The sequence below is a fragment of the Oryx dammah genome, unplaced genomic scaffold (assembly GCF_014754425.2).
Source record: "Oryx dammah isolate SB20612 unplaced genomic scaffold, SCBI_Odam_1.1 HiC_scaffold_5, whole genome shotgun sequence".
Classification (NCBI taxonomy): Eukaryota; Metazoa; Chordata; class Mammalia; order Artiodactyla; family Bovidae; genus Oryx; species Oryx dammah.
The window spans coordinates 62,587,996-62,613,126 of NW_024070189.1; the positions used below are offsets into that span (position 1 = coordinate 62,587,996).

The 25,131-nt window shown below is 38.8% G+C and overlaps 2 protein-coding genes across 2 annotated transcripts; one reads left to right on the forward strand and one right to left on the reverse strand.

Annotated features, from left to right (window-relative positions):
- The first annotated feature begins 442 nt into the window (after positions 1-442).
- On the forward strand, positions 443-12,471 carry LECT2 (leukocyte cell derived chemotaxin 2). The gene is made up of 4 exons (XM_040240039.1): positions 443-683; positions 2,536-2,632; positions 4,210-4,355; positions 12,172-12,471. The coding sequence occupies exons 1-4, from the start codon at positions 638-640 to the stop codon at positions 12,336-12,338; spliced, it is 456 nt and encodes a 151-aa protein (XP_040095973.1). The 5' UTR covers positions 443-637; the 3' UTR covers positions 12,339-12,471.
- A 180-nt stretch (positions 12,472-12,651) lies between these two features.
- Positions 12,652-24,789, reverse strand: LOC120863631 (F-box/LRR-repeat protein 21). The gene is made up of 4 exons (XM_040240038.1): positions 24,200-24,789; positions 23,624-23,746; positions 17,362-17,533; positions 12,652-16,699 (listed from the first exon to the last, which is right to left on the reverse strand). The coding sequence occupies exons 1-4, from the start codon at positions 24,563-24,565 to the stop codon at positions 16,056-16,058; spliced, it is 1,305 nt and encodes a 434-aa protein (XP_040095972.1). The 5' UTR covers positions 24,566-24,789; the 3' UTR covers positions 12,652-16,055.
- Between the last annotated feature and the right edge of the window lie 342 nt (positions 24,790-25,131).

The following is a 25,131-nucleotide window of genomic DNA, read 5'->3' on the forward strand; positions in this document are numbered from 1 at the left end:
TATATCATTCATCCTTTTCTCTACTTATGGGTACTGTGGATGTTAATTTTTCATTATTACAAACTAGCAACTTCTAAAATCACATATTTAAAGAAAGATAATTTTCTCAAAATTATAAAAGTATTTGCAAACATTACACAGATAAAATTAACTGATCCTCCAAAAAAAACCCCAAGGGATATACTAAAGAATATACTATAGAAGGTCATACATTATTAATCTTCTTTTCTGAAATATACCCTATCCAGGGAACGAAAGATAGATCTACTAGCAGACAGTATTAAATATTCATTTTTTCATGTGGATATCCTCCCCCACCAGTCACAGCCCAGAGAAAAGCCACTCTTCACCCAGCCTTATCACGTCTGTTAATATTTAGTCAGCACTGCCAATAAAGTTAGCTTCTTCAGATGAAAAGCTTTTACGTAGGTCCTACATAGCTGTCCATAGAGTATTAAAATCTGACTCCTTCCATTCTCATAAATTTTGGGGTCTTGTACCAAATTGAAGATATGAGGGATACAGAATTCTAAGGTTAAATAGCTAGATAATACTAATTCAGACTGGAATATTCTTCACAGAGTGCGTGGGGGAAGCCTAAGGGTCAGAGGAAGAAGCATTCTAGAGACAAAGACAAATGCTTTCCACAGGAACCCTCCTTCTGGCTGCTCTGATTTCACCTGGTAAGTCAAAATTACTGTCTTGGAATCCTGGCTGACTTTTAAAAATTGATTCCAAGGATAGATTTGAAAGTCATTAACATTACAACCACAACAGAAACTTGTATACTTGGTTATTAACAGTGGAATAGGAAGCAAAGCTGAAATAGAGACACCAACGCAGAGTATGAACATATGGACACCAAGAGGGTAATGGCAGGGTGGGGTGAATTGGGAGATTGAGAATGACATATATACACTACCACGTATAAAACAGAAATCTAATGAGAACCTACCACATTGCATAGGGGAAAAAAGCAGCTTTGTCTCTGTGGAGAACATGAATTGTTAACTTTAAAAATGCATTCCAATAAACATTAGGTGCAGACATATATTATTTGATTCTGCTTATATGAGGTAACTAGAATAGTCAAGTTCATGGAAGGTATACTGGTAGATGCTGTCGGTGGGGGGCGGTGAGGGCAGTGGGGAGTTGGTGTTTATTGGGGACCGAGTTTCCATTTGGGAAGGTGAACAGTTGGAAGATGGATGATAAAGAGTTGCACAACGATATGAATGTACTTCATGCCACTGAAATGCACAGTTAGATATGGTTAACACAGTATGTTTTATATGACTTCTACCACAATAAAAAAGAAAAACATTTAAAAAAAAGCAGAATAGGAAGAATACACAAGGTCAGGAGTGGTTATCAATGATTTCCACCTGAATGTTCTATTTCTTTAATGAGAGAAGCAGAAAAGAAAAAACAATCTTAGTTTGGAATTAATTGGAACAAAATTAGAAAATAAAGTTTGTATGAGAATCTGATTTAGAAAACCCCTGACATAAAAATTGGTATGGATTAGGACAAGGGGAACACTCCCCTGTCATAGCAAAAGAGCAAATGAATACATTAATAAACTACTATATGCCTCAATTCTGAAGGATAAATATTAGGGCCAAAGTGACTTGAAGCTTGGTCCAAAGGCATAAGACCTGTGAAACCACCTTTTAGAGGTATATTCAAGAATATGCTTAATGGTCATATTCTGTAGCTTCTTTTCATAACACATATATTAATGAATAGCAAAACACCTTTAAATATAATCAACAACCAAATTAGCAGATTCCTGCTTTTGCTTCCATTTTTGTTAGTTTGCTTTGAAGTAAAACAATGAAAGTTGCATGGAACGTTTGCACAAAATACATGAAGACAGCCAGCCCCCTCCCTCCATGTGTTACGGTTTCTCAATTTTTCAAATAATTGTTATTACTCACTCCCCCACCTTCTCTTCACACTCCGCTCTAGGCTAAATTAGTTTGACATGTTCTTATTTCTAAGAATCTCCTCTTCTATGTTAGCAAATATGAAAGAGATCCATTTAGTATTAAAAAAACTTTGCTAACTCATAGTTTGTTTTTCCTTAAATTCAAACATCTTCTTGGATCAAGACTAAAAATAAAGAACGTTTCAAAGTTACTCTAGAATCACTTCTTTGAGCCATGTTGTTCAATTATTTTGTTTAACCTAAACATAGAGGTCCCCATGCCAAGTCATAAGCAAAGAAAGAAGCACAATCTACAACATTGTTTGGTGGATAATATAAAACAAATAATAACAATAAAGGTGAATACTTGCAAATAAACTTACAAATACTCTACACGTCAGAAAACAAACTTCCATGGCCAGGGAAAAAGGGCCATTTTATAGCTGAACCAGGAGTTAAAGGCAGGCCACCCCATAAACTACAGAAAAAAATCAGAGAATAAGTATAATGAAAAGAGAATTTTTGAATCTACTGGGAGACATGAGGGTGATGGATATTGGGAATACGTGGTCAGGAAAGCTGTTTCTCGTGTTTCTCCTTTTCAGCACTGGCTGGACCATGGGCTATTATCTGTGCTGGCAAGTCTTCCAATGAGATCCGGACATGTGACGGTCATGGCTGTGGCCAGTACACGGCTCAGAGGTAATGGGGTTTCACACATGCACTCTTTCAGCTCAACCTCTTTGCTCAGTGTCCTTGCTGTAAGTTTCCACAAGTGCTCACCATCCTTTCCCTTCTGACAGCAGGAAAATTCAGAGACAAAACCGGTTACATTACCATGTCTGGAGCAACTTCCAAGAACAGGGCTTCAGCTGTGGGCTCTGAACTGAGAACAGAGCACTGAATAAGGACTACAGAGAGGAGAACTGTGTTTTCTCTCTCAATGTTTTCATACGTTGACTCATCTCACCTGGATTTTCCAAAGTGAAAACCAAACTCTACCATCCCATTTTATAGATGAGGAACTTGAACTGGGGCACCACCAAAGGGTTGAGGCACCGGCCAAACACAGTTGAAGGTGGCTGAAGGCTGGGGAACTAGGATTCAGGCCTTTAGCTCTTGTTGCCAGCAGACCATGGTGTTGCTGACCCAGGCTTTGGGAGGTAAATACCAAAGGCTGGCCCTAAGCAGGTAATCTCTTCCAGACAGTGAGGGACATACTATGAATTTTCAACAATTCCCAGTACTACTTAGGGAGTGCCACTTTCTGATGAAATAGACACATGTCCAACTGCATTTGGAGAAGGAAATGGCAACCCACTCCAGTACTCTTGCCTGGAAAATCCCATAGACAGAGGAGCCTGGTGGGCTACAGTCCATGGGGTTGCAACGAGTCGAACATGACTAAGTGTATATCACACGCACCAACGGCACTACCAATCACCACTCTAATCACAGAACTCTCACTCATACAGATACTATTCGCAAAGCAACCTCACATACATGGAATAGGGCTGAGAAATGGGACACAGGGGGAAAATGGCCCCTGAATTGCCAAAATTAAGGCTCAATTAGTTCATAAACCCTAAAGTTTATGCACTTGACTCATTCAATAACTTACTGGCTCCTCACGTGGAACCTGCTCTATGTTGCTATACACATAATGCTAACAATCCTGGTGAATCTGACTTTCAGGAGGCCTATTAGAAGGGAGAAGAGCCTGGTAAGAGCAGGAAGAGTGAGGACTGTTAGAGACAACTTCAGGAAACCTTACAACCTGGGATCATTTTGCATTTGTGCTCCACAGAGTTTAATAAATGCAGGAGGCATCAGTCACTATATTAAAATGGCATACACAATAAATGATCTGTATGGATCACTGAGAGAAAAAAAAGACTATGATTCTTTTTATACAATAGGTTCCCATAAAAAGTCAACTCTTTTCTAAGTGGTCTTGCAGATGTAAAGATTCAGGTATCTATAACATTTACTTATATTGATTGCCTCATCTCTCCCAGATACCATATATTAATAATGGCTAACATTTTTTTAAAACACTTCTTGTGTACCAAATACTATCTTACATGCTTTAACCTTTACAACATGATTATGAATATCTGCAAAGAGGGAGGTGAAAACTGACTAAACAGAGTGAGGAAACCTGGGACATCCCAACATTTTTGATACCCTGGACTGGGTACAGTGGGTTAACCCCTGTTCCTGGGCAATAAAATTCCCAGGGCAGTTCTTTAGTCTGTTCATTCTTATTTACATCCTAGAAATCAGAAGCTTCACCAGGGTGTAGACGTCTTGTGCTCAGATGGCTCTACTGTTTATGCACCTTTCACCGGAAAGATCATGGGCCAGGAGAAACCTTATAAAAATAAAAATGCCATCAATAATGGTGTTCGGATCTCTGGAAGAGGTAAGAAGTGGTGTATGTACCTGGGGCATATAGTGGAGATCTCTAATGCTTATTTCATGTGTATTCTATACAGAGAAGTTTCATTCTTCTTTCAAAGGAACAAAACCTAGGAACTAAAGGACAAGGGTACTATACTAAAACAGCGCACACATTTTCCAAGACATTTCACCACTTTCACTACAGTCATCTTTTTTATACATACACTCCCCACCTAGCTCTATACCTGACTGGGGCACTTTCCTCCTGAGGTCCACATGGCTTTGCTTAACATTCTCCAAGCAAAATCACTTTCAGCAATATTAGCAATAACGAATAGATGCTTTCATTTACCAGTTCCACAACTGGAAAATGGTGGCATTTCTGCAAGAGTTGATGTGAGCTATTTTCAAACGTTCAGCTGTACATGTGTCTAGTGGTGAAAGTTAAGTCTGAAGCTGTAAAGAACAATATTGCATAGGAACCTGGAATGTTAGGTCCGTGAATCAAGGTAAATTGGATGTGGTCGAGCAGGAGATGGCAAGACTGAACATAAACATTTTAGGAATCAACTAAAATGAACGGGATGGTCAAATTTAATTCAGATGACCATTATACCTATTACTGTGGGCAAGAACCACTTAGAAGAAATGGAGTAGCCCTCATAGTCAGAAAGAGTCTGAAATGCAGTACTTGAGTGCAATCTCAAAAACAACAGAATGATCTCAGTTGATTTCCAAGACAAACCATTCAGCATCACACTAATCCAAGTCTATGCCCCAACCACTGATGCTGAAGAAGGTGAAGTTCATCAGTTCTATGAAGACTGACAAGACCTTCTAGAACTAACACCAAAAAAAAAAGATGTCCTTTTCATCACAGAGCACTGGAATGCAAAAGTAGGAAGTCAAGAGATACCTGGAATAACAGGCAAGTTTGGCCTTGGAGTACAAAATGAAGCAGAGCAAAGGCTAACAGAATATTGTCAAGAGAATGCACTGGTCATAGCAAATTCCCTTTTCCAACAACTCAAGAGGCAGCTCTACACATGGACATTACTAGGTAGTCAATATGAAAATCTATTATGTTCTTTGCAGCCAAAGATGAAGAAGTGCTATACCATCAGCAAAAATGAGACCTGTACTTGACTGTGGCTCAGATCATGAACTCCTTATTGCAAAATTCAGGCTTAAATGGAAGAAAGCAGGGAAAACCACTAGGCCATTCAGATATGACCTAAAGCAAATCCCTGATGATTATACAGTGGAAGTGACAAATAGATTCAAGGGACTCAATCTGGAGACAGAATGCCTGAAGAACTATGGACAGAGGCTTATAACACATATAGGAGGCAGTGACAGAAACAAGCCCAAAGAAACAGAAATGCAAGAAGGCAAAGTGGTTGTCTGAGGAGGCCTTAAAATAGCTGAGAAGAGAAGAGAAAAGCAAAGGAGAAAGGCAAAGATAAACTCAGCTGAGTACACAGTTCAGAGAATAGAAAGGAGAGATAAGAAGGCCTTCTTAAATGAATAATGCCAGGAAATAGAGGAATATAGAGAAATAGAGGAAAAATAGAATGGGTAAGACTAAAGATCTCTTCAAAAAAAAGGAGATATTAAGGGAACATTTCATGCAAGAACGGGGCATGATAAAGGACAGAAACGGTAAGCTAAAACAGAAGAGATTAAGAAGAGGTGGCAAGAATACACAGAAGAACTATACAAGAAAAGTCTTGATGACCCAGATAATCACGATGATATGGTCACTCACCTAGAGGCAGACATCTTGGAGTATGAAGTCAAGTGGGCCTTACAAAGCATTACTAAAAACAAAGCTAGTGGTGGTGACAGAATTCCAGCTGAGCTATTTAAAATCCTTAAAGATGATGCTGTTAAAGTGCTGCACTCAACATGTCAGCAAATTTGGAAAACTCAACAGTGGCCACAGGACTGGAAAAGGTCAGCTTTCGTTCCAGTCCCAAAGAAGGGCAATGCCAAAGATCATTCAAACTGCCGTACAGTTGCACTCATTTCACATGCTAGCAAGGTTATGCTTAAAATCCTTCAAGCTAGGCTTCAGCAGTACATGAACCAAGAACTTTCAGGTGTACCAGCTGGGTTTCGAAGAGGCAGAGGAACCAAGAATCAAATTGCAAACATTTGTTGTATCATGGAGAAAGAAAGTTTCAGAAAAACATCTGCTTCATTGATTAGGCTAAAGTCTTTGACTGTGTCGCTCACAATGAACGGTGGAAAATTCTTAAAGAGATGGGAATAACAGACCACCTTACCTGCCTCCTGAGGAAGCTGTATGTGGGTCAGGAAGAAAGAGTTAGAACTGGATATGGAACAACTGACTGGTTCAAAATTGAGAAAGAAGTATGAGAAGGCTATGTATTGTCACCCTGCTAATTTAACTTATATGCAGAGTACATTATGTGAAATGCCAGGCTGGATGAATCACAAGCTGAAGTCAAGATTGCTGGGAGAGATATCAACAACCTCAGGTGTGCAGATGATACCACTCTAATGGTAGAAAGTGAAGAGGAACTAAAGAACCTCTTGATGAAAGTGAAAGAGGAGCGTGAAAAAACTGGCTTAAAACTCAACATCCAAAAAACTAAGATCATGGCATCCAGTGCCATCACTTCGTGGCAAAGAGATGGGGAAAAGCTGTAAATAGTGACAGATTTTATTTTCTTGGGCTCCAAAATCACTGTGGATGGTGACTGCAGCCATAAAGTTAAAAAAAACACTTGCTCCTTGAAGGAAAACTATGACAAACCTAGACAGTATATTAAAAAGCAGAGATATCACTTTGCCAACAAAGGTCCATATAGTCAAAGCTATGGCTTTTCCAGTAGTCATGTAGAGATGTGATAGTTGGACCATAAAGAAGGCTGAGTGCCGAAGAATTGATGCTTTGGAACTGTGGTGCTGGAGAACTCTTTAGAGTCCCCTGGATTGAAAGAAGATCAAATCCTGAAGGTAATCAACCCAGAATATTTATTGGAAGGACTGATGCTGAAGCTGAAGCTCTAATACTTTTGCCACCAGAAGCGAAGAGACGAATCAGTGGAAAAGATCCTGATGCTGGGAAAGATTGAAGGCAAAAGGAGAAGAGGGTGACAGAGGATGAGATGGTTAGATAGCATCACCAATTCAATGGACATGAATTTAAGCAATCTCCAGGAGATAGTGGAGGACAGAAGGGCCTGGTGTGCTACAGTCCAAAGGGTTGCAAAGAGTGGGACACAACTTAGCAACTGAACAGACAACATTTTCAAAAGCTCTATGTTCCAGGTAGTCAGGTCTCCTGGTACTTCAGGTCCTAGGCTTCTTACTTGGTTGTTTTAAATCTACTGCAGTAGAACAGACACACAGCAGAGTGCACAAAGCAAAAATGGCCAGCTCTATGAATATCACAAAGTAAGCACACCAGTTACACTATTTCAAGAAAAAGTACAACAGCAGCAGCCCAGAGGCCCCTTGTACTACCTTTTAGTTTTTTAATTTTTTTTGCCTAGTTTTTTAAAATGACTTAAATAAACAGCATGCACTCTTTTGAATGGGGGCCTTCTTTTATTACCGTGATGTTTGTGAGATTCATTCGTTATTTACCTATAGCATCCACTGCATGCATGTATGTTTATTTAATCACGCTCTAAATGGACATTTGGGCGGTATCCAGTTTTAGGCAATTAGGAAAATGCTACTGTGAACTTTCTAGTACATGTCTTTTCATGAACATAAATTTGCATTCCAGCTGGGGGTGGGTTCAGTGACACTCCTCTCACCAACGCTATGAGAAACACTTTGCTAGGGAGGCCACGTCCTTAAGGAGCTATCTGGAGGCTATCTTCTCTAGGCTTGAAATAAGAGAAACTACTGCCATTGAAAGGACTCCACTGAGCAGTCAGAGTTGGCATGGCTACCCAATAGGGAGCAGAGGTGAAACAGTCATCAGATGCATCAGAATCAAGGATCTATGGCATTGTCTGGTTAATCACGGTGACCTAGAACCAAATAGATGGGCGGCGTTCTAAAGCTTTACTTGATTTGTATAAAAGGATACACTCTAGGTCTGATGAACAAAAAATTCTGACCTCAATCAATTCTGGGTCTGAAAATCTTCCCCCAACGCTATCAATTGATTCCCAGACTTGAGTCAGTTTACAGTCCTGGGGCTCTCTTGAATGAAAGAGAGGCTGAGCCTTTCTAAGGAAGGGCTGTCACAAAGTCAAAAATTTATACTATAAACCTTACTTGTAGCCGCTCTCAAAGGGACCAGCTCTAGCCTTTTAGCAGGATGACTGCACACTGGAGATGAAGACACTTAAAACTGACACTAATTCCTAAAGACACAAAAGGCCACTGTGGTCCCTGACTAGGGCTTATGGACTCAGGTGATCAAGACAGATTTTCGCTAGGGTCATCTTACAAGTGGACCGAGTGCATCCACATGACCCCCTTGTAGTAACTTCCCCAGTCCAGAATGCATAGCTGGAATCAATATACTCAGCAACTGGCAGACACTAGAGGAGATGCTGGGTCATTTGGCAGATGTATCTGCAGATACTGCCACCTGGTTTCCCAAAGTGGTGCTGTTCATTCACACTCCCATGAGGAGTGTGTGAAAATTCCAGCTGCTCCATACACAACACTTGGTGCTATCTCCTTTTCTCATTTCAGCCATTCTCATGAGTGTGTAATGCTATCTCCTTTAACTTTAATCTGCATTTCCCTATGGCTAATGGTATTGAGTCCTTTTTCATATTTATTGATAACATCAATACTGTCTTTTGTGAAGTGCCTCTTCATATATTTTGCAAAATGCCTAGAGTTTTCTTAGAGGTATGTGGGAGCTTTTTGTGTATTTTGGACACAAGTTATTTGCCAAATATGTATTATAACTATCTTCTCCCATCTTCTTGGTTCCTTTTTTTACTTTTCAAATGTTTTTTAATAAACCAAAATTATTAAATACAGTCCAATTTAGTAATATCCTCCTTTACTGTTAACACATTTTTTATCACCTGTTTAAGACACATTTGCCCATCCTGAAGCCCTAAAGATATTCACCCTAGGCTTTTGTCCACAAGCTTTATTGCTTGACCTTTCATATTTAGATTTATAATCCATCTGGAATTGGCTTTGTGTAAGGAATGAGAACAATCAAATTCTTCTCCCATATAGATAACTGACTCCATACCATTAACTTGCCAATACCGATTTCTCCTCACTGCACAGCAGTATCTTGTCATAAATCAAGGTCTGCGTATATGTGGGTCTGTTTATGATCTTTCCACTGTGTTTCATTGGCCAGTTGGTTAATCTTCGAGCAGTACTGCACTGTCTTAATTATCTTAGCTATAAAATACATCTTGATCTCTAATAGTATAAGTCTTCCAACTTTGTTCTTTTTTTCAGATTGCCTTGGCAAGTCCTGGGTTATCTGAATTTCCAAATAAATTACAGAAGCAGTTTGTCAATCTCCACCAAAAATCTTGCTGGGTCTTGGATTGGGTTTGCATTGATTATACAGATCAAACTGAGAAGCACTGATGTCTTAGAAGTAATGGGTCTTCCAATCAATGAGCATGTTATATCTTCCATTTATTTAGGTCTTCTTGAACTGCTATACTAGTAGTTGTATTAGTATCAATGTAGCACTCTTGGACATATTCTGTTTAACTTATGTATATAAGATGTAGTTTATGGATTTCGCTTAGATTTTCTACAGCAGTATTGTCCACCAACAGTAATAATAAAAGCCACATATGTAATCTTTTTTTTTTTCCTTTACAATACTGTATTGGTTTTGTCATACATCAACATGAATCTGCCACGGGTGTACGTAAGTTCCCACTCCTGAACCCCCCTCCCACCTTCCTCCCCATACCATCCCTCTGGGTTATCCCAGTGCACCAGCCCCAAGCATCCTGTATCCTGCATCGAAACTAGACTGGCAATTCGTTTCTTATATATTATACATGTTTCAATGCCATCCTCCCAAATCATCCCACCCTCTCCCTCCCCACCCCGAGTCAAAAAGTCTGTTCTGTACATCTGCGTCTCTTTTGCTGTCTTGCATACAGGGTTATCATTACCATCTTTCTAAATTCCATATATATGTGTTAGTATCCTGTATTGGTGTTTTTCTTTCTGGCTTACTTCACTCTGTATAATTGGCTCCAGTTTCATCCACCTCATTAGAACTGATTCAAATGTATTCTTTTTGATGGCTGAGTAATACTCCACTGTGTATATGTACCACAGCTTTCTTATCCATTCATCTGCTGATGGACATCTAGGTTGCTTCCATGTCCTGGCTATTATAAACAGTGCTGCGATGAACATTGGGGTACACGTGTCTCTTTCAATTCTAGTTTCCTTGGTGTGTATGCCCAGCAGTGGGATTGCTGGGTCATAAGGCAGTTCTATTTCCAGTTTTTTAAGGAATCTCCACACTGTCCTCCATAGTGGCTGTACTAGTTTGCTTTCCCACCAACAGTGTAAGAGGGTTCCTTTTCTCCACACCCTCTCCAGCATTTATTGCTTGTAGACTTTTGTATCGCAGCCATTCTGACTGGTGTGAAATGGTACCTCATTGTGGTCTTGATTTGCATTTCTCTGATAATGAGTGATGTTGAACATCTTTTCATGTGTTTGTTAGCCATCTGTAACCACATATGTAATCTTAATTTTCTGGCATCCACATTAAATAAAGAGAAACTATCCCTTAATTTTAATATTTTAAGATCTCCAAATTATCATTTCAAAATGCAATTAATATAAAATTAGTAATGCTTAACTTTGGGGGGGTACTGTCTTCAAAATCCAATGTGTATCTTATACTTAAAGTATATCTTATTCAAATTAGCTACATTTCAAGTGCTGACTAGTCAGTGGCTAATAGCAACTATGCTGGACAGGATACTCCTATAGCCTTGCTTATGCTTTCTGTCCACCCAACCGGTTTGCACTGACACCAAATGTGTCGGAGTCTTCTACTACCACTGGGTTTCTATTTCTCCTTGTGTCTCCTGTAATCTCTCCTTTATAGGATTTTTGTGTTATATAATGATTTCTATGTTATTTAGTGCCTGGATAGTTTTAAATGTTATATCTTTGTTGGATTTAGCATTATAATTGTTATTCTTTGTCTTGCTTCAGTGCTTTTTGGCCTGAAGGTAACAAGATCATGACCCTTGCTTTCCCTTTCCTTCCATTTGCAAGGTAAATCTTTCCTAGCCCTGAATTTTTATACCTTTTCAGTGACTGTCTAATTGTATACAGCACAGACTTTCATTTCGCTTTTCAAGCCAATATGAATATCTTTTTAATACATGAATTAACATTTATAGATACAACTCATATGTTTGGTCCCAACACTGTTATTATTTTATAATTATGGTATTATATTGGTATTATTTCTATTTCTCTGACAGGTCTTTTTTTTCTTCTGGTATTTAGAAAGCTTTGTATTCTTGTGCCTGTTATTTCTATCTTGCTTTGTTTTTAAAAGTCTAACTGTTTTATCAGAATCTGTCCTGAAGTTGACATTGTTCTGGGTCAATTTTTTCAGCTAGCTGGTGTTTCTCAGCTATTCTTCAATGCCTTTTTAAACTACTGATTTGAGTCTATTCTTTCTTCAGCATCTTGTAATTTTAGTCTTCATTTCTGATATGATTTTGTCATTTTCTTCTGTTCGCTCATTGAGTTCAATCAATCATCTTTTCTTTTTGTCTTTTCACTTCTGCTCTTCTTTAAAAAAAATTTCTGATTCAAAGCTAGTAAAACCTAGAAAATGAATAATTTTACTTCTTCTTTTCTTTTAGGTTTCTGCATTAAAATGTTCTACATCAAGCCAATTAAATATAAAGGTTCTATCAAGAAGGGAGAAAAACTGGGCACTCTGCTGCCCTTGCAAAAAGTTTACCCTGGAATACAGTCCCACATACATATTGAAAACTGTGACTTGAGTGATCCTACTGTGTACCTATAGATGGAGGACAAGCCGATCGTCTAAAAAGACAGCCATCTTCTTAAAACCTAGGCACCTATCCTGCTTTTCAATAAATTTGTGCTCAAATAGAAACATGATGAATGAAAGAAAGAAAAAAGCATTTTGATTTCAACTCATTGCCACTTTGATGTTTTGAGGGTCAGTTCATCTCTCAGGTCTGATCCGTAACCTATGGGATCAGGGGTGTGTTTTTCCTAAAAGATTTCTCAGTCCTAAATAAATAGGAAAAACAAACATACAAATTCAAATTGGTGCCAAAAGCAATGTTGATATTTCTAAAACTAGCTTTCTGCTTGAAAATATTTAAAAAAAACCTGAAGTGTTTTTAGGGCACAAGATCAGAGTGTTGAATAATGCTAGACACATAAAAGTTCATAACTACCAAGTGAATAAACTCAAGGCTTCTTTTGAGTCAAAGCAGTAAAGAATTTCAGGAATACCCTCAGGTTTTGGCATTGGTATTCCCAACCACTTTGGGTATTTCAGCAATACCCAAAGTGGTTGGAGGGTGAAGGGTTTACATGGATAAGACAGAATTTGCCAGTCTTTACATCCACACATTCCCACACTCTATATAAGCTGTCGATCTTCCAGGTAATGAATGATAGTAATACAAGGTAATGTGGAACACTGATTTCAGAAAGTCTACATTACAAGGAATACTAAAAAAGAGAGAGAGATCTACCCTGACCAGAAGTATCTCATGCAACCAAGTCCGTCAGCCTCATCGAGCCATATGCCTGTAACAGCTACTTATTTTTACACATCATTGTATATCCTTATGACTCTTTCCTGGTTATGCTGACAACAAGTATAAAAGGGAAATAAGACCATATGACTATTCAAAGGACCAGAAATGATACGGCTCTGTAGATCTTAGTCAGTCAGTAAGAAATGAATGAGGTGAATTCCTCCTTCTGGAAACTTTCATGAATTTTTGCTTAAACTCTTTGGAATGTAGAAAACTCCAGTAGAATGACTCCATTCCTAGTGTAGCTTTGCTATTGGAAATGCAGTCAACTGAACTTTTTTTACTAAAGAGAAGGGGCTGCATTGGTATACTAGCACCTGTGTACAAGAATGTTCATAACATTACTATTTGTCATAGCAAAACCTGGAACAACTCAAATGCCTGTCAATAGTCAGGTGGATAAACTGTGGTCTCATTATAAATGGAATATTATACAGCAGTCGTAATAAATGAACCTCAGCTAAACATAACAAAATAGATGAATCATTTAAAAAGCTCAAAAGGGCATATAGCATGATACTGTTTTATAAAGTCAAAGCAACTAAAGCCAAAACAGAATTTTTAGGAACACATGTATATGTGATAAAAACATATAAAAAGGAAATCGAGCAAATAATCAACACTAGTTATCTCAGGACTGGATAGGGAAGGACCACACAGAAAAATTTAAGTTACTATCAATGCTGTAGTTTTATGGTTGGGAGGTGACTTCACGAGTATTTATCATTATGAATAAGACGTTATAGAGGCAACGGGACTTGGGTGGGTATCCAGGAAGAAGACTCACTGACGGCTCTCAGATAGTTTAGAGTCTATACAACACCATCAGTACTTTCTCATATCCAGTTAGATACTCTTCTCTACTGTGTCATAACATCTTATACAAGGCTAGCAAATTACAAGTTTAAGTTTTGGTTAAAAAGAAGAAAACTGCAACACCGGCACTGTCTGGTTTGATCATCTACCTTATTCATCTCCCTAGTGCCAAATAACTTTAGGGCATTCCCAAAGATTACATTTTTCTTCAAAAGGCAAAGCCTGTGCTCCCATTGAGATCACAAAAAAGGAAATAGCATACAGATTTCAAAGGCAGTTTCAAAAGGAGCTCTAAAATGTTTGAACAATGACATATACACTTAGCCTTCTAAATAATCAACCTTCTGAAGTGACTGTTTTAGAAACCACACTCATTACCCAGCACAGACAGCTTCTCCAAAGAAGAGCAAAAACGCTGGTTTCTGCCTAGCCTCCCACAGGCATTCCTATCTGTTGAACGTAAATGCAAACTTTAGACTTCTTTCCTCAGAATCACTAGAATATAGCGCCCTCTGGTGCACTGTATCAGAAGCTTTTCCTTTAGGCTTGAATGTTAAAATGTTCAGTCTGAAGCACTGCACAGGTTCAAATGACAGGGAGGTAACAGCACTGAGTAACTTAATTTTCTTTATTGAAGGTGATTATAACATATACTTAAATTTTGGTATCAGATATTAGCTTAAATGACTATAAAATCCATCTTTATTTAGAAAATGTTTTGAGTTTTCTGAAAGAAAGTAATTTAATGGAAGAACAAGATAAGTGGTCAATTTTAGAGGCCATAGCTGGACAGGGAAGATTTATTACATTTTTGTGACATTTATCACACTCAGGGCATATTAGCAATAACATATGACTTTAAAATCTGCCTAGAATAGGTACAAATGCGCTCTGACTAGAGGGTGCATGGCAATTTTAAGGAACTGAAAGAGGATGAGAACAGAAGGGCAAAGGGCACCTGGTGGGAGGAAACAAGGTCAAAGAAGCAGGGAGAAGCCAGGAGCCAGAACCTGTAGGGTCTTATGGGTCATTTTAAGGATCCATATTCATCTTAAAGGCAATTAATCATAGCCATTTAAGAGTTCTGGCTGTGTTACTAATTAAACAACCACTTCTGCAAAGGATCTGGCATAGTTTCAGATACACAGTAAATATATCCAGTAAATGCTGATGCCCTCACAAACACCCTCTAAAAAATTTACTTTTGATCTCAGTAGTGTGTTTAACCAATTACAATCACAGTACCTTTATAAAATGAATTAGTGTTATTTAATGGTACTCTAATGCCCATTTTCTCCCAAGTTAATACAACAAAGTAGAATTCGAAATGCACGAGAAATTACAAGTTATTTACTCAATCATAACATGATCTTATATACCGCTAAAAAATAGAGTACAATTAAGCCAGCCTCTGTATCTCTACTTTGATTGTACTCTTAGTTTCTAATACTATTTTGTAAAGTATATTAATACCAAGTCGAAAAAGAAACAGTCAACAATATAAAATTGTAAGCGACATAATTTAAGGGATCCAAAGCTCAGTATTACAAATTTATTTAGCAAGTCAAAATATGCCTTCAAGGAAGGCTGAGGAACTTATCTAGAAACTGATTTTCTGGAGAAGGCACCCCACTCCAGTACTCTAGCCTGGAAAATCCCAAGGACGGAGGAGCCTGGTAGGCTGCAGTCTATGGGGTCGCAAAGAGTCGGACACGACTGAGTGACTTCACTTTCACGTTTCACTTTCACCCATTGGAAAAGGAAATGGCAACTCACTCCAGTGTTCTTGCCTGGAGAATCCCGGGGACGGGGGAGCCTGGTGGGCTGCCGTCTATGGGGTCGCACAGAGTCGGCCGCGACTAGAGCAACTTGGCAGCAGCAGCAGCTATCAACTATCTAACCCACCATACAGTGTCTGTGCTCTATTTACGATTTCTGCCTTTTCAAATCGCTCATAGTTTCTCAAATGCTTCTGCTATAATCCACTAAGACAGTTTGTAAACAATACAAGATTTTACCTAACACATTTCATCAACGCATCTTAAAATTTATATGTGCATAGACAGAAAGAAGCTAATCTTATAGATTAAAAAAAAAAAAAAGTTAAGAATCTTTGGTTCAGTAGTCAATTACCAGAGAGGCATGACATCAGGAAACCATATTCTTCCCAGGTATTTGGAGACTTCAATGTGAATTTCATCTAGGCTACAAACATCATCAGGTATCAAAACGTCCTCCATGATGGAGAGGTGGGTTAGCTTTCTCCCACACAGTCTTACAAACTCAATGAATGCAGTGCAGCTAACTTCACATTCACTGAGGCCCAAGGCTGTTAAGTTTTTACAGTGTTCAGCAATACAAATAAGTTCATTATCAATGACCTGAATACCATTAGCACATACAACCAACTCTACTAGTCGGGGACAGTTAAGACCTAGCCGTCCTAGAATCTCTTTGCTTACTGATCGACCAAAATAAAGATGAGTAACAGGGGTTTCTTCTTTGAAGAACGTCTCCATTTCCTCTTCATATAAAAAGAAGTACATAACAACATTCACTCCAGGGGAGTGTTTAATAAGTGCATCCCAACTTTGTCTTTTAATAGAATGAAATTCAATTTGTCCAGGATTTTCACTCACAACATCTATTCGAAGATGCTCAAGGTTAACATGAGTTTCATTTGAAAGCGCCAGGAGAAGTTCGTCACTTAGCATGTAATAATTCAATGCCAGTTCTCTCAGACCTTGACAATGGTCAGCTACACAAAGGATTCCTGCAGGAAATGGGGGAAAAATCTTTAAACACAAAGAGTATGGATACTAACACAACATTTTGTGAATTTAAATTTGTATCAGTTATTCATTATTTCCTAGAATAGACAGCTAATGATTTCTGAGGAGATGGATGCTGATATATATATATATATATACATATATGTATATATATATAATTTGCATGCAAATCTGTATTTGTGTGTGTGTATATATATAAATAATTGTGTGTATATGTGTACTTAGTCGTACACATATGCACACTCTTTTGCAACCCCATGGTCTGTAGACCTCCAGGCACCTCTGTCTGAAAATTTCCACACAAGAATTCTGGAGTGGATTGCCATTTCCTTCTCCAGAGGATCTTCCCCATTCAGGAACTGAACCTGAATCTCTTCCGTCTCCTGCATTGGCAGGCAGATTCTTTACCACCGCACCACCCGAAAAGCCTCATATAATTATACATACAATAAAAATATATATATAAGTAAGATACTCTTAGGAGAAGCAATTTAAACTATATTTAGCTTATATCAATACACTGAGTTCTTTTGAAAGAAAGATTGATGAATTACATCTCATAAGCATGTAGTTTTCAACAGGAAATTGTATTACTACTATTACTATAATAAAAACAGTATATGAGCTTAAAAATAAAACCTACCATCAGATGAAACATGAGGACAGCTACTCATTTTTAGGCGTCTTAGAGTATCACTATTATTGGCCACAAGAATGCTCAAAGAAGGATCATCCACTGGCGTGTCTTCAATTTTGATTGATGACAATGATTTTGAGTTAACAAAAAGAACTGTAAGTGCTGACACAAAATGAGACTAGCATGACAATAAGAGAAAATTACAAAAACATTATTTTAAAATCTACAGCTGCAAGAATTTCATCAAAACTATTTATTAATATATCAATATAAGCTTATAATAGCATAATAATAAGTGATCAAGATATTACTGCTTTTCATAGTGCCATCAGCCAGGAGAAATAGCAAAGTATAGTTTTATTACTTTTATCATTGCTAAATGGAATAGTGAGAAAGGAAGAAGTTTCAAAGATTTCATAAACACATCTTCCAATTATTTTCAATCTTAAGGATTTATTTTTCAACATTAAAAGGATATAATCTTATGTATTTCCTAGAATAGAGGTTGGCAAGTTATGGCCCACTGGCCAAGTCCAGTCCACTTTATCATATGGCTCATGAGTTAAGTATGAAAAGTGTTAGTCACTTATTCATGTCTGACTCTTTGGGACCCCATGGACTATAGCCCACCAGGTTCCTCTGATCATGGGATTCTCCAGGCAAGAATACTGGAGTGGGTCGCCATTCCCTTCTCCAGGGGATCTTCCGGACCCAGGGATCAAACCCAGGTCTCCCACATTGCAGGTAGATTCTTTATCATCTAAGCCACTGCATGGTTTTTATATTTTCAAATAATTCAAAGAAAATTTTTAAAGAGGAGTACTTTGTGATATGTAAAAATTAAGTGAAGCTCTTTCAGTGTCCATAATTTAAGTTTGACCACAGAAGAGCAATGTGGGACTCATTTATGTACTGCTCTGCTTTCACACTACAATGCGAGAAGTGAGCATAATGATAGGACCCACAAAGCCTAAAATTTACTATCTGGTCTGAGTCAACACCCTAGTCTAGGATAAATAAACTCTTATCTGTTATATTCATTCCTGTATTTCTAGCACCTAAAATAGTATCTAGCACATAGTAAAAGTCAATATTTACTGTTGATGAATAAATGATGTCACATTCTTCAGAGACATTTTTTTCTAGCAAATTATCTAAACAAAGATACATTTTGAAAACTCTCTGTTTTGAAGACTGACAAACAAAAGTTTAGTTACAGTTTGACTTCATAATGGGTGGAGTTTCAGAACTTTTCAGATCCAGTATTTTTTGACACAGATAGAAAGTCTAGAAAACAAATCTATGCACATTTTTTCCTTTTCAAAATCAACTTGGATTCTATCAAACGCTCTACTGTCCCTATCAGAAGGACCAAACTGGTTACACATCGTAATTCCTTTACAAGAAAACAATGGTTTATACAACTGTAAACTGAGTTACACACATTCTCCAATGGTGGACAGCTAAACCTCTTTACTAAACTTTGCTGTTGTTGCCCAGTCATGCGTGACTCTTTGTGACCCCATGGACTGCAGCACACCAGGCCTCCTTGTCCTTCACCATCTCCCAAAGTTTGCCCAAGTTTGTGCCCACTGCATCAGTGATGCCATTCAGCCATCTCACTCTCTCTCCTCTTCTCCTTCTACCCTCAATCTTTCCCAGCATCACGAACTTCAATGAGTCAGCTGTTCACATCAGCTCAGTTCAGTTGCTCAGTCATGTCCAACTCTTTCCAACCCTATGGACTCCAGCATGCCAGGCTTCCCTGTCCATTACCAACTCCCGGAGCTTGCTCAAACTCATGTCTGTCAAGTCAGTGATGCCATCCAACCATCTCACCCTCTGTCATCCCCTTCTCCTCCTGCCTTCAATCTTTCCCAGCATCAGGGTCTTTTCCAAGGAGTCAGTTCTTTGCAGCAGGTGGCCAAAATATTGGAGTTTCAGCTTCAGCATCAGTCCTTCCAATGAATATTCAGGACTGATTTCCCTTAGGATTGACTGGTTCCATCTCCTTGCAGTCCAAGGGACTCCCAAGTCTGCTCCAACACCACAGTTCAAAAGCATCAATTCTTTGGAACTCAGCTTTCTTTATAGTCCAACTCTCACACCTATACATGACTACTGGAAAAACCATAGCTTTGACTAGAAGGACATCTGTTGGCAAAGTAATGTCTCTGTTTTTTAATATGCTGTCTAGGTTGATCACAGATTTCCTTCCAAGGAGCAAACATCTTTTAATTTCACAGCTGGAGTCACCATCTGCAGTGATTTTGGAGCCCAAGAAAATAAAGTCTGTCACTGTTTCCATTGTTTTCCCATCTATTTGCCATGAAGTGATGGGACCCGATGCCATGATCTTAATATTTTGAATGTTAAGTTTTAGGCCAGCTTTTTCACTCTCCTCTTTCACTTTCATCAAAAGGCTCTTTAGTTCCTCTTCATTTTCTGCCATAAGGGTGGTATCATCTGCATATCTGAGGTTATTGATATTTCTCCCAGCAATCTTGATTCCAGCTTGCGCTTCATCCAAGCTGGCACTTCTCATGATGTACTCTGCATATAAGTTAAATAAGCAAGGTGACAATACACAGCCTTGACATACTCCTTCCCCAATCTGGAACCAGTTTGTTGTTTCATGAACCAGTTCCAGTTCTAACTGCTACTTCTTGACCTGCAAAACAGATTTCTCAGGAGGTAAGTAAAGTGGTCTAGTATTCCTATCTCTTGAAAAATTTTCCAGTTTGTTGTGATCTACACAGTCAAAGGCTTTGGCATAATCCATAAAGCAGATGTTTTTCTGGAATTCTCTTGCTTTTTCTCCAAAATACTGGAGCTTCAGCTTCAGCATCAGTCCTTCCAATGAATATTCAGGACTGATTTTCCTTAAGATTGACTGGTTTTATCTCTTTATTGTCCAAGGGACTTTTAGGAATCTTCTCTAGCACCACAGTTTGAAGGCATCATATCTTCAGTGCTCTGCCTTCTTCACGGTCCAGCTCTCACAACCATACATGACCACTGGGAAGACCACTATAGAGACATGTCGGCAGAGTAATGTCTCTGCTTTTCAACACACTGTCTAGGTCTGTCACAGCTTTCCTGCCAAGAAGCAAACATTTTCTGATTTCATGGCTGCAGTCACCATCCACAGTGATTTTAGAGCCCCAAAAGAGGAAATCTGACACTACTCCCACCTTTTCCCCTTCTCTTTGCCATGAAGTAATGGGGCCAGATGCCATGATTTTAGTTTTTTAATATTTAGTTTTAAGCCGGCTCCTTCACTCTCCTCCTTCACCCTCATCAAGAGGTATCATCCTCATATTTAACATTGTTGATGTTTCTCCCTTCTATCTTGATTCCAGCTTGTAACTCATCCAGACCAGCATTTCTCATGATATGCTCAGCGTATAGGTTAAACAAACAGGGTGACAGCAGACAACGCTATTGTATTCCTTTCTCAATCCTGAACCAGTCAGTTGTTCTATACAGGATTCTAACTGTTGCTTCTTGACCTGCATACAGGTTTCTCAGGAGACAGGTAAGATACTCTGGTATTTCCATCTCTTTTAAGAGCTTTCCACAATTTATTATGATCCACACAGTCAAAGGCTTTGGAGTAGTAGATGAAACAGAGGTAGGTGTTTTTCTGGAATTCCATGGCTTTCTCTATGATTCACTCAATGTTGGCAATTTGATCTCTGGTTCCTCTTCCTTTTCTAAACCCAGCTTGGACATCTGGAAGTTCCTGGTTCTCAAAACGCTGAAGCTTAGCTTGCAAGATTTTAGCATGACCTTACTAGCATGGGAGATGAGGGCAATTATCCGATGTTCGGCACATTCTTTAGTACTACCCTTCTTGGGAATTGGGATGAGGATTGATCTTTTCCAGTCCTGTGGCCACTGCTGGGTCTTCCAGATTGGCTGACATATTGAATGCAACACCTTGATGGCACTGTCCTTTAAGGTTTTGAATAGTTCTAATAAACTTTATGGTGCCAAAAATAATTAGACGAAAAGAAACAGTTCACTCTTTTTCCTTAAGAAATGTAAGGTTTATTTCACTTTTAATCAGCTTCCATAGGAGTCTTTCAGTCCTGAAGGACACATTTAAGCATTAGAGTACATATTTCATTAGAGTAACAATGTATTAGTGCTTTTTTTTAAGATTTTTTTAAAAAATGTGGACCATTTTCAAAGTCTTTATTGAATTTATTACAATACTGCTTCTGTTCTTATGTTTTTGAGTTTTTGGCCACAAGGCATATGGGATCTTAGCTCCCCAATCAGGGATTGAATCCACATCCCCTGCACTGGAAGGCAAAGTCTTAACCACTGAACCATAATGGAAGTCTCTAGGTTAGTATTTCTCAGGCAGATCAAAATTCTGTATCCATGTATCACTTTCCCTCAGTCTGCAAATGAAAGAACTGAGGCACAGGGACATCCACAACTTTGCCAGAAGCTGCAGAGCTCATTTTATGTGGAGGCGGGGCTTGGAATGAAGCCTCTGGTGACTGCCTCAGCTAACCCAGAAGCTGGCCCTGGGAGCTGATGTGCAGCAGAGAGACAGCCCAGAATCTAAGAATTTCAGGCTAATCTGCTTCCCTATCTCATAAACAAGGAAGTAACTCTTTAGAAGCAGTAAGTTTTCATCTGATTATTTGAATCCCCAAGTGACCCATTTTTTTCAGCATACCTCTTAAAAAGATTAACAGGCTAGCAGAAATGCATTCTAAAAGAGAGCCATGACCCAGTTAATGAGAAAGGAGATGCTGCTATTCCTCCATCCTCTTCTATAGGAAGGTTTCCATTAGTCAGTTTTACTGACGACCAGAGTTCAGTGCTATTATATATGAGGCACTATTCTAATTCTGGGTTTATTATGGTAAATAAGAAAAAGAGAATCCCTGCCCTCAAGAAGCTGATGTCTTCTGTTTGAGGAGAAGAAGAGTAAACATTAAATAAATAAGGTGATTACAAGTTCTGATAAATGATGTAAAGAAAATAAAACACTGCAGAGAGTAACTAGAGGAGGGGGTGTTGTTTTAGCAAAATGGGTCAAGGAGGACCTCTCCGAGGACATGGCATTCAAGTCAAAGCCTGAATGAAGAGAAGGCAGTCATTAATTTCTGTGGCAGAGACTGCTGGTTGCTTCATAAGAACCATCATCCTTTCTTCTTTGGTAATCTGGTTCTAATTTTCAGCTGGGCATATTGCCACCCAGCTAAAAGACTTTCCTTGCTTCCCACAGATGTGCTGTGGCCATGGAGCTAAGCTGCCCAGTAAGACGGACAGAAGCCCTGTGTGGTACTTATGGCTAGTCTTGTACACCTTGAAAGGGAGAGGGCACACTCTTCTCCCCCCATTTATTTCCTCCAGCGGTCTAGAACAAGGACGTGATGGCTGGAGCACAGAAAGCCATCTTGGGAAATGAAAATGAAGAAAACACCATGGAGAGAAAGGAAGTGCCTAGGCAGAATGTGGGCTCCACAGTCCTAGTGGACAGCCAGTCCACAGCTAGGGACTGCAGCACCTATGGATTTCTTTAGTGTAAGAGAAATGAACCTCAGTCATGTTTTCAAGCTACTGTTACTTTGGAATTTCTACTGCAAGGATGCCAACATTATCCTAATCAGTATAGTACATTTAGTTAAATATTACACTGTTCCACCTCCAATGGAGCAACTATAGAATTACAGGAAAGATATCCACTATTCACCCTACACACTCTACAATGTAACTATGTAAACTGGCCCTTGGAAATTCTAAATATAACACCTAGATTTTATATTAATGACATCTGCTGTGAAACAGTTATTACAAAATAGATCTAAAGAATGAAACCATGCATTAGATATCTCATCAAAAATATCTAATGTGTATCTAAGTGCTAGTCAACAAAAACCTGCTTTAAGTAATTATTTGAATGCAAGTAAGGTTGTGATCTGTTTTTAGGAAAAGAATTATGTTTGACTGAATGCATGCTGTTGCTCAGTCATGTCTGACTCTGCAACTCCAGGGTCTGTAGTCCTCCAGGCTCCTCTGTCTATGGAATTTTTCAGGCAAGAATACTGGAGTGGGTTGCCATTTCTTTTTCCAGGGAATCTTCCCAACCCAGGGATCAAACTCACATCTCTTGTGTCTCCTGCATTGGCAGGGAGATTCTTTACCACTAGCACCATCTGGGAAGCCCTATGTTTGTCTAGTTCAATAAAATATCAATAATATTTAAGAATTGTAGTCGATCTCACAAAAAAATCATCTTTACCTTTGACATATTCATAAAACTTGGCTTGGCCGTTGAAATCAAGCCCAAAGTCTGGATAGAACAATTTACCAGCTGAGAAAGTATACCACAGGCAGCTTCTGCTGACTCAGTACTACTATCAACCTACAAAGACAATTTAAAATCTTAATTTCAAGAATGTAACATTAGAAGGTTACTGGCAATATAATTATTTAACAGAATTCAATATTCAACTACAAAACTGTTCTTATCCCTTCAACCTATAAAATAAATGAGTATTTTTTCTCTAATACACACTATATTCGACAAAAAAGGAAAAGCAGAGATGATGACAAATGAACTTTCTAAGCACTTTATACTTGCGAATCTTGTAAGATTAACTGAATTTTAATAATGGCATCTACGTGAAGGAAGCTGAAGTTTATTCAACTGTAGCTCAATTACTACATCTAAATCTATGCAAGTAACAACAAAGAAACAGGAAATTGTTTGGGATAAGAATTCTGAAAAATTCACTGACTGTTTCAATATAATGATCTAACACAAATACTAACAAAACTTAAGTCATTGCTTTTATGTACTGCTTATTTTTCTTACCTTAAAGCTGACATACTGGAGATGGGCAGCATGCTTTTTAATGATCTGCTGAATGAGATCAGGATGAGTGGAGTTAAAATATGAAGTAGCTGACTGGTTCAGCTCAAACTCAAACTTTCTCCAAAGGTCAGGTATGTGGAAAACTTCATTCCATCTCCTACAGACAGAAGATGCCCGGGCTCTATCTATTAAAGGAAGATACTGAAAAACACATAATACTACGTGGTGGGGCAAACTCCCCCAGTCCAGACGAGCAGCACGCATGTGAGCCTGGCTGAGAGGAGAACAGCACCCAAGTCTTGGCTGTTTCACTGCAGGTGAGGACCGGAGAACTTTATTCATGAAAGATAAACGGTTCCTCTTCATTCTGTAAAAAGTAAACAATGTTAAGTGGTAATTTCCCCCACATTTCCATTCTATATTTTGCTTTAACTGTATGCAATAACAACATCAGAAAATGAGAAACAGCTTAAGACAATTTTGACAGGAATCTTTCACTTTCATGCATTGATAGGCACTGCTTGGCACTAGACATACAGAGATAAGCAGGAGGGAAAAGTCAAAGTGTTAGTCGCTCAGTCATGTTCGACTTGCTACGACCCCGTGGACTGTAGCCCACCCGGCTCCTCTGTCCATGGGGTTCCCCAAGCAAGAATACTGGAGTGGATTGTCATTCCCCTCTCCAGGGAGTCTTTCTGACCCAGGTTTCCCACACTGCCGGCAGATTCTCTACCATCTGACCCACCAGCGAAGCCCCAGATAAGAAGGAACTTGTTCTCAGAGAGCTATGGCGAAACAGCAAGACACAGTGATGATGCCATCGCTGAACCTGGGACCAGCTGATGGAAGTGTAAGGGAGTGGCATGTTCTGGAGTTTGCATGGGGGAGGGGGTAGTCGGGGTGAGTTTCCAGGAAGAAAGGTCCAAGGAAGC

Coding starts and splice junctions, on each gene's coding strand:
- LOC120863631 (XM_040240038.1), bottom strand. CDS start 24,565: ATGAAGAGGAACCGTTTATCTTTCATGAATAAAGTTCTCCGGTCCTCA. Junction 23,747..24,199: donor TCCAGTATGTCAGCTTTAAG/GTAAGAAAAATA, acceptor TTGTCTTTGTAG/GTTGATAGTAGTACTGAGTC. Junction 16,700..17,361: donor TCCTCATGTTTCATCTGATG/GTAGGTTTTATT, acceptor CATTTCCTGCAG/GAATCCTTTGTGTAGCTGAC.
- LECT2 (XM_040240039.1), top strand. CDS start 638: ATGCTTTCCACAGGAACCCTCCTTCTGGCTGCTCTGATTTCACCTG. Junction 684..2,535: donor GGCTGCTCTGATTTCACCTG/GTAAGTCAAAAT, acceptor TCTCCTTTTCAG/CACTGGCTGGACCATGGGCT. Junction 2,633..4,209: donor GGCCAGTACACGGCTCAGAG/GTAATGGGGTTT, acceptor TTTACATCCTAG/AAATCAGAAGCTTCACCAGG.